This window comes from Salmo salar, chromosome ssa28 (genome assembly GCF_905237065.1).
Source record: "Salmo salar chromosome ssa28, Ssal_v3.1, whole genome shotgun sequence".
NCBI lineage: Eukaryota > Metazoa > Chordata > Actinopteri > Salmoniformes > Salmonidae > Salmo > Salmo salar.
In genome coordinates, this window is record NC_059469.1 from 15,148,132 (window position 1) to 15,161,877 (window position 13,746).

Sequence of the window (13,746 nt, forward strand, 5' to 3'; positions counted from 1 at the left end):
CATAACGTATGCCTATAGGCCTACGCGTCATGCCTATAATATTCGTTCATTTTATGCATAGCTAAAGTAGCATTTAGCTTGAGGTCAGAAATGTAGTCAAAAATGTAAAAAATCCAATCAGTTTTCGCCGATATAAATTGACCTCTCTTTTAATGACGCATTATAGGCCTAGTACAGTATGGGGCTTACTTAGCATTCATCACCACCAATGTACACCCAAATAAAGCATGTAAATATGCTTACTTACATATTTGATTGCGTATATGATTTGCTTTATGAAAAATATCGCGATATTTTCGTTATTTCGTTATTTCTCCATTTTTATTTGCTTCGAAGTAGGTCTACCAAGAGGCACACTTTTGAATAGAGTTAATTTTCATATAGTTTAATTTCCTGATAGACCTAAAGCTATTCATCATGAAACAATTTAGGTATATTCTCACTTCGACTTTTCTTAGCTTGTCAAACATTCTCATCAAACAACATCAACAAAGTCAAAAGAAACCAACAAGTTATTTTAAAGTTGTCGTTGTTGATGCTGTTGCGACTAGACAGAGACATCTCTCCAGCCAATCCTAGTCGAGAGAATGGAGGGAAGGGGCTTTTAGTGGCACGGCCTGCCCAGAGCGGACACGACCACGGACAATAACTTCTGGAAATATGCCTGATACTCTGGGAGGATGGGAAGTTGTTGCCCATCCTCCCAGCGACTACCTCGGTCAGAACATCAGCCAGCAGCTAGAGGACAGAACACATATATAGGCGAAAACTGATTGGATCTTTTACATTTTTGACTACATTTCTGACCTCAAGCTAAATGCTACTTTAGCTATACATAAAATGAACGAATATTACAGGCATGACGCGTAGGCCTATAGGCATACGTTATGGCAATTATAAAAATGCTGCCTAAATCCATTTCTGCCCTACCCGCCCTTTTCCTATTTGTGCTGCAGTTGGAACAAATAAGAAAAGTAGTATTCCTTGAATATTGGCTTCTATGTCAAATACCAGGCGCCAGGTAAAGTTTGACGTGCGGTGCTGCTATTTCAGCACCTACACAGCGGACAGTGCTGGTTTTGTGTTGTTGCCGGAGACCAATACATCCAGAAATACAAAATGAAACAACAAATGGACCAGTTGGATCGTGCCCAACGGGGGGCGCTTTTGCAGCACGGTAAGTCAGCTTGCAGTTGCAATCATCTTTAGAGGAAATCCACATCTTTATCTTTTCATTTAAAGGAAAAGCACGAAAGCAAACTGGAATCAGAGAGTACAATAAAAGTTATATTAGTACAATATGACATCTCCTACTATCTGCTGACATTTACAAACCAGATTCATAGTCTTTCAAATAAACCGAAATTCCAGTCTAAATTCACGTTTCTTAGAAAAAAAGCTTTATAATATGCCAAAAAGTACAACGTAGTTGGTGAAATGTTTTCCACAGTGACTTGCATAGGACATGTACAGTAGGACGTCACTTCATGATGATTCGTGTCTTCTCATCTCCAAGCACAAGTCTGGAAAAGAAAAGGGGTTCTTTTAGTCAAAATCACAACAGAAACTAGACACTGATAAAGATATCACACTAGCAACATAAGGTATTGTGGGGGCCGACCAGGATGCCGACCAGGATGCCAAGACAACGACCAAGATCGACGACGACCATATCCTCACATATTTTTGCTTAATATGAATAGCCTGCTTAATATGATTAGCCTGCCTAATATGATTAGCCTGCTTAATATGAATAGCCTGCCTAATATGAATAGCCTGCCTAATATGAATAGCCTGCCTAATATGATTAGCCTGCTTAATATGAATAGCCTGCCTAATATGAATAGCCTGCCTAATATGATTAGCCTGCTTAATATGAATAGCCTGCCTAATATGAATAGCCTGCCTAATATGATTAGCCTGCTTAATATGATTAGCCTGCTTAATATGAATAGCCTGCCTAATATGATTAGCCTGCCTAATATGATTAGCCTGCCTAATATGATTAGCTTGCTTAATATGAATAGCCTGCCTGTTTTTCATAAATCCCATTGACACAGATGTCAGGACAGAATTCTGGGCCTCAGGAACTGACAATCCAACCTTGAACATGCTAAAATGCTGAACACCACTCTCTGTTCCGGACAACATGACAAAGTAGCAGAAGTCTAACTGTTGTTAGACAGTTCAACTTAAAGTTGTATCAGTGTCATATCTACAATGTCTTCAGAAAGTATTCATACCCCTTGACTTATTCCACATTTTGTTGTGTTACTGTCACGTCCTGACCCTAGTAAGATGTAATTTTCTATAGTAGTGTAGGGCAGGGCGTGACAAGGGGTGTTTTTGGTTTATCTATGTTTTCTATTTCTATGTTTAGGTTCTAGTTTGTCTATTTCTATGTTGGGATTGTTTGGGGTTGATCTCTAATTGGAGGCAGCTGATCCTCATTGCCTCTGATTAGAGTTCATATTTAAGTAGGGGTTTTTCTCATTGTGGTTTGTGGGTTATTGTATTTTTGTGAGTGTGTTTGTTCCTCCTGCGTCACGGTTTGTTGTTTTTGTATTTTCAAGTTATTTATGTATTGCATGAAGTTTCACGTTTAAATAAATATGTGGAACTACGAAAACGCTGCATCTTGGTCCGCTCCTTCAAACAGCCGTGACAGTTACATCCTGCCTGACTTTAAAATGGATTACATTTATATTGTTTCTCTCACCCGTCTACACACAATACCCCACAATGACATAGTGAAAAAGTGTTTTTAGACATTTTTGCAAATGTATTGAAATCTGAATGCAGAAATAACTCATTTAAATAAGTATTCACACCCATGAGTCAATACTTTGTAGAAGCACCTTTGGCAGTGATTACAGCTGTGAGTCTTTCTGTGTAAGTCTATAAGAGATTTGCACACCTGGATTGTACAATATTTGCACATAGTTATTTTAAAATTCTTCAAGCTCTGTCAAGTTGTTGTTGATCATTGCTAGACAGCCATTTTCAAGTCTTGCCACAGATTTACAAGCCAATTTAAGTCAAAACTGTAACCAGGCCACTCAAGAACATCCAATGTCATCTTGATAAGCAACTCCAGTGTATATTTGGCCTTGTGTTACAACTCTTCAATCTCTGTCAAGTTGGTTGTTGGTCATTGCTAGACAGCAGACTTAACCAGGTTTTCCTCTAGGATTTTGCCTGTGCTTAGCTCTAGCCCGTTTATTTTTATTTAAAAAAAACCCTCCCTAGTCCTTGCCGATGACAAGCATACCCATAACATGATGCAGCCACCACCATGCTTAAAAATATGAAGAGTGGTACTCAGTGATGTGTTGTGTTGGATTTACACCAAACATAACACTTTGTATTCAGGACATAAAGTTAATTTATTTGGCAAATTATTGGCAGTTTTACATTCGTGTCTGATTGCAAACAAGACACACGTTTTGGATTTTTTAAAATTCTGTACATGCTTCCTTCTTTTCACTCTGTCATTTTGGTTAGTATTGTGGAGTAACTACAATGTTGTTGACCCATCCTCAGTTTTCTCCTATCAGAGCCATTAAATTCTGTAACTGTTTTAAAGTCACCATTGGCCTCATGGTGAAATCCCTGAGTGGGTTCCTTCCTCTCCAGCAAATTAGTTAGAAAGGACGCCTACATCTTTGTAGTGACTAGGTGTATTGATACACCATCCAAAGTGTAATTAATAACTTCACCATGCTCAAAGGGATGTTCATTATCTTATTATATATTTTTTTAATTACTCATGTACCAATAGATGCCCTTTGCAGGCATTAGAAAACATCCCTGGTGTTTGTGGTTGAATCTGTGTTTGAAATTCACTGCTCAATTGAGGGACCTTACAGGTAATTGTACTGTATGTGTGGGGTACAGAGATGAGGTAGTCATTAAAAAATCGTGTTAAACACTATTATTGCAGAAAGAGGGAGTCCACGCAACTTATTATGTGACTTGTTAAGCAAACGTGTACTCCTAAACTTATTTAGGCTTGCCATAACAAAGGTGTGGCACGAGAAATTTCAGCTTTTCATGTTTAATTCATTTGTAAAAATGTGTAAAAACATAATTCCACTTTGACATTATGGGGTATTGTGTGTAGGCCAGTAGTATAAAATCTCAATTTAATCCATTTTAAATTCAGGGTGTTTCACAACAACATGTGGAAAAGTCAAGGGGTGTGAATACTTTCGGAAGGCACTGATTTTTATTAATTCAGAATGATTATATAGTCTTGAGACTCAGAAGCATATTTTGCCTTTTGGCCATTTGCGTTTTAGCCATGCTCTTTAGCCACCATGCTAATGGCCTTGGTCTTTTAGCCCCTGGTACTACTAGCCTATGCAGTTTTACATAACCACCTGTATCCAGAAAGTTCTGTATTCAACCTTTTACCTTTAAAAAGTCAACTTGCTACTACAAAATTTGATCTTCAGTATGCAGGATATCAAGTACATTGTAGAAGGATGTATATATTTTTGTAAATGTAAATGTATGGAATTTGAATACAGAAAAAAACACATTACAGGTTTGAACATATTTTATGTGATGGCCTATCTTCTGTATCTCTCACCTCACTAGTCCTGCTGCCAGTAGACCTCCTGCGATAGGCCCAACCCAGTAAACCCAATGGTAGGTCCAGTAGTTGGCCATTACCGCTGGCCCCAGAGCCCTGGCTGGGTTCAGACAGGTCCCAGACACATCCCCCCTGCACCAGCACACAGACAGGTTAAGTGCTTAAGTACTAATATCTAGGATAACAGTCCACGTCAACTTTAGAGCAATCAGAGATGCGGTTTGGTAAAGGGGATATTATCTGGCACATGATACAAACTTGGCAATGTGAGTGAAACTGACTATTGGTGAATTCTGATCATGTGGGTATTGCAATAGTCTAGAATTCTTAGGGCAGGCTTAAAAATGTAATATTGTATTCTTAAATATTGTACAATTCAATAAATATGTTCTCTCAACTCACCCTGCCAGAATGTTGATGATGACAGTACAGCCTACCAGGAAAGGCACCATTGGGCTTTTGCTCTTTGCATTGACCGCCCCTAGCAATACTACCATGGAAACCAGGCACGTCATGGCGATCTCTCCAAATATGGCTCCCGCCAGCTGGTCCTCTGATTGGAGGATAGTAAACGCCGCTCCTGTGGCGTTGGCATAGTTCTCCTTTGATGTCATCATCTGAGGGACAGTATACATCAGTCAACTGCTGACCTGCATATTGCAGGAGGTAAGCACAGCAGTACACCACTTCACATTAGTGACAAATGTATTCATAAATTGTTCCCCAATTGTACCACTGTACCTGTTCATTAGAGGTTACCGCAGGTGAACATTAATAACTCAGCTGACCTTTGACATGGCAGCTCCCAGCACCCCTCCTAATAACTGGCTGATAAGGTATGGGATGACCATGAACAGTTTCATGCCACCACACAGGTAGATGGCAATGGTGAAGGGAGGGTTGAAATGGGATCCACTGCATGAAGAGAAGGATCTAGTCAGCTGCATTAAACATAAAAGCCTACACACTGATTTCATTATTCAAATTCAGTTGTATAAAATGATTTCCTTCTATAACAAACTATTTTTCATATATATATTTTTTTCAGAGAATTTGTATTCCAAAATACATTTTATTCCAATTTATATCTTGAGAAAATAAGAAATAGTTATCTGCACAGTAGACCATTAGCTTGCTGCAAGCAAAGCTTTAAGTTGCATGAAAAAGCCAGGTGAGGTAAGATCACACAGTTAAGATCAACCAGAGCAGTACAGGTGAGTCCTACCTGATTTGATCCATGCATGCCACCATGACAGCCACAGCCAGGCCATGGACCAGCGCCGGCTGTACCCTGCCTGCAGACTCAACGTTCTCGATGACCGACACACACCCAATGAAGACGAAGAACATGGTTCCCACCACCTCTGCCAGGCAGGGTTGGATGATGCGCTCAAACATGTTGGGAGGCCGAACCGGGGGAGGCTTCTTGGTGCCACTCATCAGAGTCGAGTGTCCCTCATCCAGCTCCATTTTCTCAACTCCCATTGTGTCTGTCTGGATCTCAAGAGTAAATCTGACTGTCCGTCTGACTGCCTAGTTGAAGTGTCTGAGATGCAAGTGAGCGACTTATGATAGTGTCTTGACAATTTATAATCACTGGCGGTCTATATTGATATTGCCTCTTTGTTTGACCCACTGACCATAAACCTTGTCAGGGTAATTTAGACATATTTTAATCTGCTCCTTGACCCCATTCTGACAGAGGCTGTTCATACCAGTTCAACAAAGGACTTCTTAGCCTGAAGTGTGCCCAACAGCTTTACAAGACAGCATGAGGGGGAGGCAACGTCATATTCATGCCTTGCAAATCGATAAGGGTAAACTTCAGTTGCTAAGTTGGCTGAGGCTACCAGAGGTTAGAAGTGTCTCGATAAAGGTCACTATGTCACAATCTGAAAGTTAAATGGGAGGACATTGACAAGGTCACCTACTCACAATACTTTCTATATTGACATATTTTACATTTGAGACACTGTCATAGACAGGGATGCATTTATTGTCAATAAATGATATATATATGCATGCAAGTTGAAGTGTGGTTTGACCAAATTTGGTCAGTGAGTTCAATGCCTCTGTTGAGTTTTGGAAGTTATTACACCACCTATCATGTAATAAAATAGTCATAAACTATTAATGTTTTCCATTTAAGAACTTTGAACCAAACATATCAACAATGATTGATGGACTGAATGGCCAGAAGTGATCATAGGTTTGAATGTAATGTATTTATGCAAACAGTTTTTGTTTTATAGTTCACTACAGTTCAATACAATATGATGTGTATGACAAGATGTGAACTGCAAAGGTTCTGCTAGCTATAGAGGGCAATACAATACTTGGGAAGACAATGACATTGTTTTTGAAAAAACAGCATGGCAAAGACGCTGTCAAAAAGGCTCCCATTGCTCCGAGGCGTCAAATTTACTTCAGAACAAGACGAGTTTTCTGGTCTCCCAACAACAACCTGTGTACAAAAATCGGAATGAAATAGTAAACAATACATGAATTACAATGTGATGAAGAAATATTCTCCTAGTGACTGTATACAGTATGACTATAACATGCTGAAACCGTATGGAAATGCAGTGCCATTTTAGTGCCTATTTTAGACAATAATCAAAGGCCTAAGGGTAATACAATCTATAAATGGGTAATGAAAGCTGGGCGTGCTGTATCCTACCTGACCAAGCTGCCAGTGATAAGGGCCCCTGCCATCGGTCCCACCCAGTAGATCCAGTGGTACTCCCAGTAGTTAGCTACCACTGCAGGGCCAAACGCCCGCGCTGGGTTCATACACCCTCCAGATACTGACCCTCTGAAAGACCAATGGGACAAACACATCTGGTTACTATATTGATAGAACGATGCATTGCATCAGATCAATTCATGTATTAATATAATTAATCATTATCAGGCAGGCAGTGATGTCAGTGTCAATGCCGTCTTTGTTTCTGCTGTGACATTTCTTGTTGTCGTCGATAACAACAAATAGCACAGCAGAAATAGTATTGAAACTGTTCTGCTGCGAACACTTGTCATTTCAAAACACCATCACAAAACCATTTGATGTTGCAAATTATTTGAATGGTTACTTCATTGTCAAAGTGGGCAAACTTAGGCAGGAAATGCCAACAACGAACAGTGAGCCATCGCACTCATGTATCAAAAAACAAATAATGAAAGAAAAGCATTGCAGGTTAGAATTCTGTAAAGTTAGTGTGGGAGAGGAGGAAAAATTATTGTTGTCGATTAATAATGACAAACCTCCTGGCATTGCCAACAGATGGAAAGCTACTGAGGATGGTAGCTGACTCTATAGCCTCTCTGTCACGACTCCTACCGAAGGTGGCTCCCCTTCCTGATCGGGTGGTGCTCGGCGGTCGTCGTCACCGGCCTACTAGCTGCCACTTATTCCTTTTTTCGCCTTTCTGTTTATTGGTTGCACCTGTTTTGGGTGCTATTTTAGCCAGTAGGACCGCCTGCTCTGTGTGTGGGATTGTTTGTGGGATTGTTTGTGTGTTGCATCTGTGCACGCTCGTGTCAGGTGTTTCGGTCGTGGGTTTTCTCTGTTTCAGTCCCCAGTGTTTGGGGCATTTATTTTGTGTGCGCCCTGTGTCTTAGTGGGGTGGCTTATGTTCGCCGTTTGTGCAATAAAGCACTACCCTGTACTCTTTGCTTCCTGCGCATGACTTCGCACCCACTACACCCAGAGCCTTACACTCTCCTATCTGTCATATATTTAATCTGAACCTAGAGGAAATTCTTTGTCCTCAGGTCTGGAGTGAAGCCAAAGTCATTCCGCTACCCAATAGTGGTAAACCGGCCTTTACTGGTTCTAACAGCATATCTATCAGCTTGCTATCAGCTCTTAGCAAACAGTTGGGAAAAAAAGGTGTTTGACCAAATACAGATACTATTTCTCTGTAAACTATTTAACAACAGAATTTCAGCATGCTTATAGAGAAGGGCACTCAACATGTACTGCACTGACACAAATGACTGATGATTGGTTGAAATAAATTGATAATAAGAAGATTGTGGAAGCTGTACTGTTAGCTTTCAGTGCAGCCTTTGATATTATTGACCATAACCTGTTGTTGAGAAAACGTGTGTGCTGTGGCTTTTTCAAATCTGCCATATCGTGGATTCAGAGCTATCTAGCTAATAGAACTCAAAGGGTTTTATTTAATGGAAGCTTCTCTAATGTCAAACATGTACCGTGTGGCTCAGTTGGTAGAGCATGGTGTTTGCAACGCCAGGGTTGTGGGTTTGATTCCCACGGGGGACCAGTACGGAGAAAAAAATGTATGAAATGTATGCATTCACTACTGTAAGTCGCTCTGGATAAGAGCGTCTGCTAAATGACTAAAAATGTAATTTGTGGCGTTGTCACGTCCTGACCATAGTAAGAGGTTATTTTCTATGGTAGAGTAGGTCAGAGCGTGACAGGGGGTGTTTTGTATTTCTATGTTTAAGTTCTAGTTTTTCTATTTCTATGTTGTTGTTTTTTGGGTTGATCTCCAATTGGAGGCAGCTGGTCCTCGTTGTCTCTAATTGGAGATCATATTTAAGTAGGGGTTTTTCTTCCTGGGTTTTTGTGTGTTATTATGGTTGTGAGTAGTGTTTGTTCTCCTCTGCGTCACATTCTTTTTTTTTGGTCTATTCAGTTATTTTTATGTATTGCATGAGTTTCACAGAGTAAATAAAATGTGGAACTATCAACACGCTGCGCTTTGGTCTGCTCCTTTCAACAGCCGTGACAGGTGTACTGCTGGGCAGTGCTCTAGGCCCTCTACTCTTTTCTATTTTAACCAATGACCTGCCACTGACATTGAATAAAGCATGTGTCCATGTATGCTGATAATTCAACCATATACGCATCAGCAACCAAAGCTAATGAAGTCACTGAAACCCTTAACAAAGAGTTGCAGTCTGTTTTGGAATGTGGCCGGTAATAAACTGGTCCTCAACATCTCTGAAATCTCTAAGAGCATTGTATTTGTTACAAATCATTCCTTAAGTTCTTAACCGTAGCTGAATCTGGTAATGAATGGTGTGGCTGTTGAACAAGTTTAGGAGACTAAATTACTTGCTGTTACCTTAGATTGTAAACTGTCATTGTCAAAACATATACTGTAGATTCAATGGTTGTAAAGATGGGGAGAGGTCTGTCCGTAATAGGCTCTAGTTTTATCTTATCTTGATTATTGTCCAGTCATATGTTCAAGTGATGCAAAGAAAGACCTAGTTAAGCTGCAGCTGGCCAAAAACAGAGCAGCACTGACACACACACGTACCCCACCAGACATGCCACCAGGGGTCTTTTCACAGTCCCCAGGTCCAGAAATAATTCAAGGAAACGCACAGTATTATACAGAGCCATGAGTGCATGGAACTCCCTTCCATCATATATAGCGCTAGTGGACAGCAAACCTGGTTTCATAAAACAAATAAAGCAACACCTCTCCTCCATGTGACCTACTAGTTGTGTGAATGTACTGACATGTATGTGGAACTGATAGATGCACACACACACGCTACATGTTAATGCTTTTAAATGTATGCAAATTGTAAAGTCTTTTGTCTGTAATGTCTTTTTCGTTATATGTCAGACCCCAGTAAGACTAGCTGTCACCATTGGCGTCAGCTAACGGTGATCCTGTTAAATCTAAATCTAAACCATCTATCATATGCATTCGTAGGCCTCAAGTGTTTCCAAACCATCTGTATCTATTGACATTCATGGGTCTCCATAGATTTTCCTCAGCCCTTACCCAGCCAGTATGTTAGCAGTCACAGTGAGCCCGATGCAGAGTGGGGCCAGTGGGGTACGGGTCCTGCCGTTGACAGCCCCCATACAGACCACCAGGGACAGGAAGAGGGTCATGACTATCTCTGCTACGGTGGCACTGCCGATAGCTCCGCTGGTTTTAACCACGTTGAACACTCCCCCTGCTGCACTGGCATAGCTGATGATGGAGGATACTGCCTGAGGAATATCACAACATCTGTACGATTAGATTGGGATTACATTGGGTTATATTTCCTTTTATTAAACACAATCTGAAAGTCTTTTGTTTCTTCATAGATCCGAATGCTTTTGAAAAATGATTAGGTCTATTTTAATATCCAAGCTGAATGTACATCATTCACATGTTTTATTCCAAGAAAATAACATATGGAGACTGTTTCTCAAACAAGTTTGTTTGCTATCGTTCGAATCAGAGTTTGATTATTTGCTACATTGTGTTTTGGTCATTTGGTCCAGTTGGTTTCACATTGCCAAATGTCGAACAAACTAAAATGAGTAGGCTTTACAAAACTATGTGTGATGCAAGTCATTTCTTTATTTGATTTTATACCCTTGTCAGCAACGGGTGTGGCTGAAATAGCCAAATCCACTAATTTGAAGGGGTGTCCACATACTTTTGGCCAGTGTATCAACCCACTGGGCACAGACGTCAATTCAACGTCTATTCCACGTTGGTTCAAAGTAATTTCAGCCAAATGATGTGGAAACAACTTTGAGTCAACCAGTGTGTCCAAGTGGGAAGTTATGATATTCCATGCATGCTTACAGTCAAACAACCAATAGCTTACTGCACGCCTCTGGTTCTTTTCCTGTGTTTGGTCCGGACTGCATTTTCACTTGCAGCAAACTGCACCAATGTACCAATGGAATCGGGACCGAGACTATACTTTTATGCGAACCACAGTGCATTCCAACTCGGCACACCACATCATTTTAATGTGGATAATTGGGTAATATTTGGTTGAGTCTGTCACGTCCTGATCAGTGAGAAGGGTCATTTTGCCTTAGTAGAATGGTCAGGGTGTGGCGGGGGGGTTGTTTTGTGTGTTTTGGGGTTGGTTTGTTTCTAGGGGAATTTGTTCTAGTTTTCTGTTTCTATGTTTCATTTTCCATGTGTGGCCGAGTATGGTTTCCAATCAGAGGCAGGTGTCTTTCGTTGTCTCTGATTGGAAGCCATACTTAGGCAGCCTGTTTTTCTTTGGGTTTTGTGGGTGTTTATTTTCCCGTTTAGTTGCTGTACCTGACGGAACTGTTGGTCGTTTGGTTATTTTGTTTAAGTGTTCTCATATAATAAATTAAGAATGAACACTATCCACGCTGCGCCTTGGTCTAATCCTTTCGACGCCTGTGACAGAGTCGTTGATCAATGAGATTCCAACCTATATTCACCCACTCAAAAAGACACCCACAAGTTAGTTAGCACTATGCATTCAACCATCTAAAAGCTGTGTTACAGCCTGAATTAAAAATTGATTAAATAGATTTTTTTCAAATGTATCAAAAATTAAATACAGAAATATCTCAGGAACATTCAATGTCTTGGTCAGCAACTCCAGTGTAGATTTGGCCTTGTGTTTTAGGTTATTGCCTGGCTGAAAGGGGCATTTGTCTCCCAGTGTCTCTTGGAAACCAGACTGAACCAGATTTCCCCCCCTGTGCTTAGCTCTATTCCGTTTTATCCTAAAAAAAACACCCTAGTCCTTGCCAATGACAAGCACACACATAACAGGATGCAGCCAACACCATGCTTGAAAATATGAAGAGTTGGACTCAGTGATGTGTTGTGTTGAATTTGCCCCAAATATAAAGCTTTGTATTCAGGATATATTTCTTTGACACATTTTTTTGCAGTTTTATTTTTGTGCCTGATTGCAAAAATGATGCTTGTTTTGGAATATTTTTATCGTGTACAGGCTTTCTTCTTTTCACTCTGTCATTTAGATTAGCATTGTGGAGTAATTACAATGTTGTTAATCCATCCTCAGTTTTCTCTAGAAGTGTGAGTACTTTCTGAAAGCACTGTACTGTATTACAAAGGTAATATTTACATTTTAGTAGACACTCTTATCCAGAGCAACTTACAGTAGTGAATGCATACATCTCATACATTTTTTTTTTCGGTACTGGTCCCCCGTGGGAATTGAACCCACAACCCTGGCGTTGCAAACAACATGCTCTACCAACTGAGCCACACGAGATCAATATTGAACTGTGGTTGACAACACAACCAAATATCAACATTATAAGGAGATGTATCTATTGCTTGGATAGTTCCTTCTGTGCCACTGACTCAGTCTGGCTTTAATTCCAGTTTGTCTACAAATGAATAACTGATATGATGGATTCATGTCTCCACCGCAACCAAAAATCCAGAGGACAGAACAAAATCAAATCAAAATTTCATTGCACTTTAAATAAAGTTTTGATTTGATTTATTCCTATTCTTTAACTTAGATTTTTGGTTTTGATGGAGACGTGAATCCTGAAATCAACAGTTTACCTTGATTACTTTTTTCAAAATCAATGTATTTTCCACATAGAACCTGTCCAATCTAACCAAATTTAGGGGTTAATCGCTCCAGAGAAGAAAGAAAAAAACTTGATGTGAAAGCCCCCTTACCTTTGCCAAGCCAGCCCCAATCATTCCCCCCACCATCTGGGAGAGTATATATGGCCCCAGTAGGATTACGTCCAGTCCTCCACTGATGCACACACTCACAGACACAGCTGGGTTGAAGTGGCCACCACTGTATTCAGAAAGAATAAGGAGGTGTAAAATCACATTGCAATAATGTAAAACATTGATAAAAGACAATCATATACGTGTTACAGCTGTAAATCTCAAGTCACGTGAACAAAATTCTATTTTAGGCCAAAGTTGAAATCATTCATAAAAACATCCTAATACTTTCTGACCTTAGAGGAGGGAGATGTTAACAGGTGTCAGCACGTCCTCACCTGATCTCTCCCAGCACAGCAATAACAATCACCAGCGCCAGCCCATGAGCCAGAGCAGGCTGGATGCTCCCCGCAACGCCGGCATTCTCAATAACAGACCCGCATCCCACGAAGATGAAAAGGGCGCATCCCACCACCTCAGCCAAGCACGGTTGGATATATCTCTCAAAGGTGGTAACTATCTTTCTGGAGTTGAAAACCTCTGATCCTGGCCCTGACTCCACCGTGTCAGTCCCAGCCACGGTGAAGAGCTCTGTCTTTGACTCTTTCACGGACATGTTGCTCAGCTGACTCCTGCTGCTCTCTGTGTGTCACTTACACCTGCTCTGTTAAGTGGTCAGCCAGAGCATGATACATGCCCTGATAAAAGTGCAGACAG

General features: G+C 40.5%; 2 protein-coding genes across 2 annotated transcripts; both read right to left on the minus strand.

Annotated features, from left to right (window-relative positions):
* Positions 1-1,266: 1,266 nt before the first annotated feature.
* aqp8a.2 (aquaporin 8a, tandem duplicate 2) lies at positions 1,267-6,194 on the minus strand. Its single transcript, XM_014179685.2, has 5 exons — positions 5,823-6,194; positions 5,386-5,512; positions 5,000-5,214; positions 4,595-4,729; positions 1,267-1,523 (listed from the first exon to the last, which is right to left on the minus strand). The coding sequence occupies exons 1-5, from the start codon at positions 6,080-6,082 to the stop codon at positions 1,481-1,483; spliced, it is 780 nt and encodes a 259-aa protein (XP_014035160.1). The 5' UTR covers positions 6,083-6,194; the 3' UTR covers positions 1,267-1,480.
* An 87-nt stretch (positions 6,195-6,281) lies between these two features.
* aqp8a.1 (aquaporin 8a, tandem duplicate 1) lies at positions 6,282-13,702 on the minus strand. The gene is made up of 5 exons (XM_014179683.2): positions 13,368-13,702; positions 13,030-13,156; positions 10,372-10,586; positions 7,278-7,412; positions 6,282-7,061 (listed from the first exon to the last, which is right to left on the minus strand). The coding sequence occupies exons 1-5, from the start codon at positions 13,643-13,645 to the stop codon at positions 7,019-7,021; spliced, it is 798 nt and encodes a 265-aa protein (XP_014035158.2). The 5' UTR covers positions 13,646-13,702; the 3' UTR covers positions 6,282-7,018.
* Between the last annotated feature and the right edge of the window lie 44 nt (positions 13,703-13,746).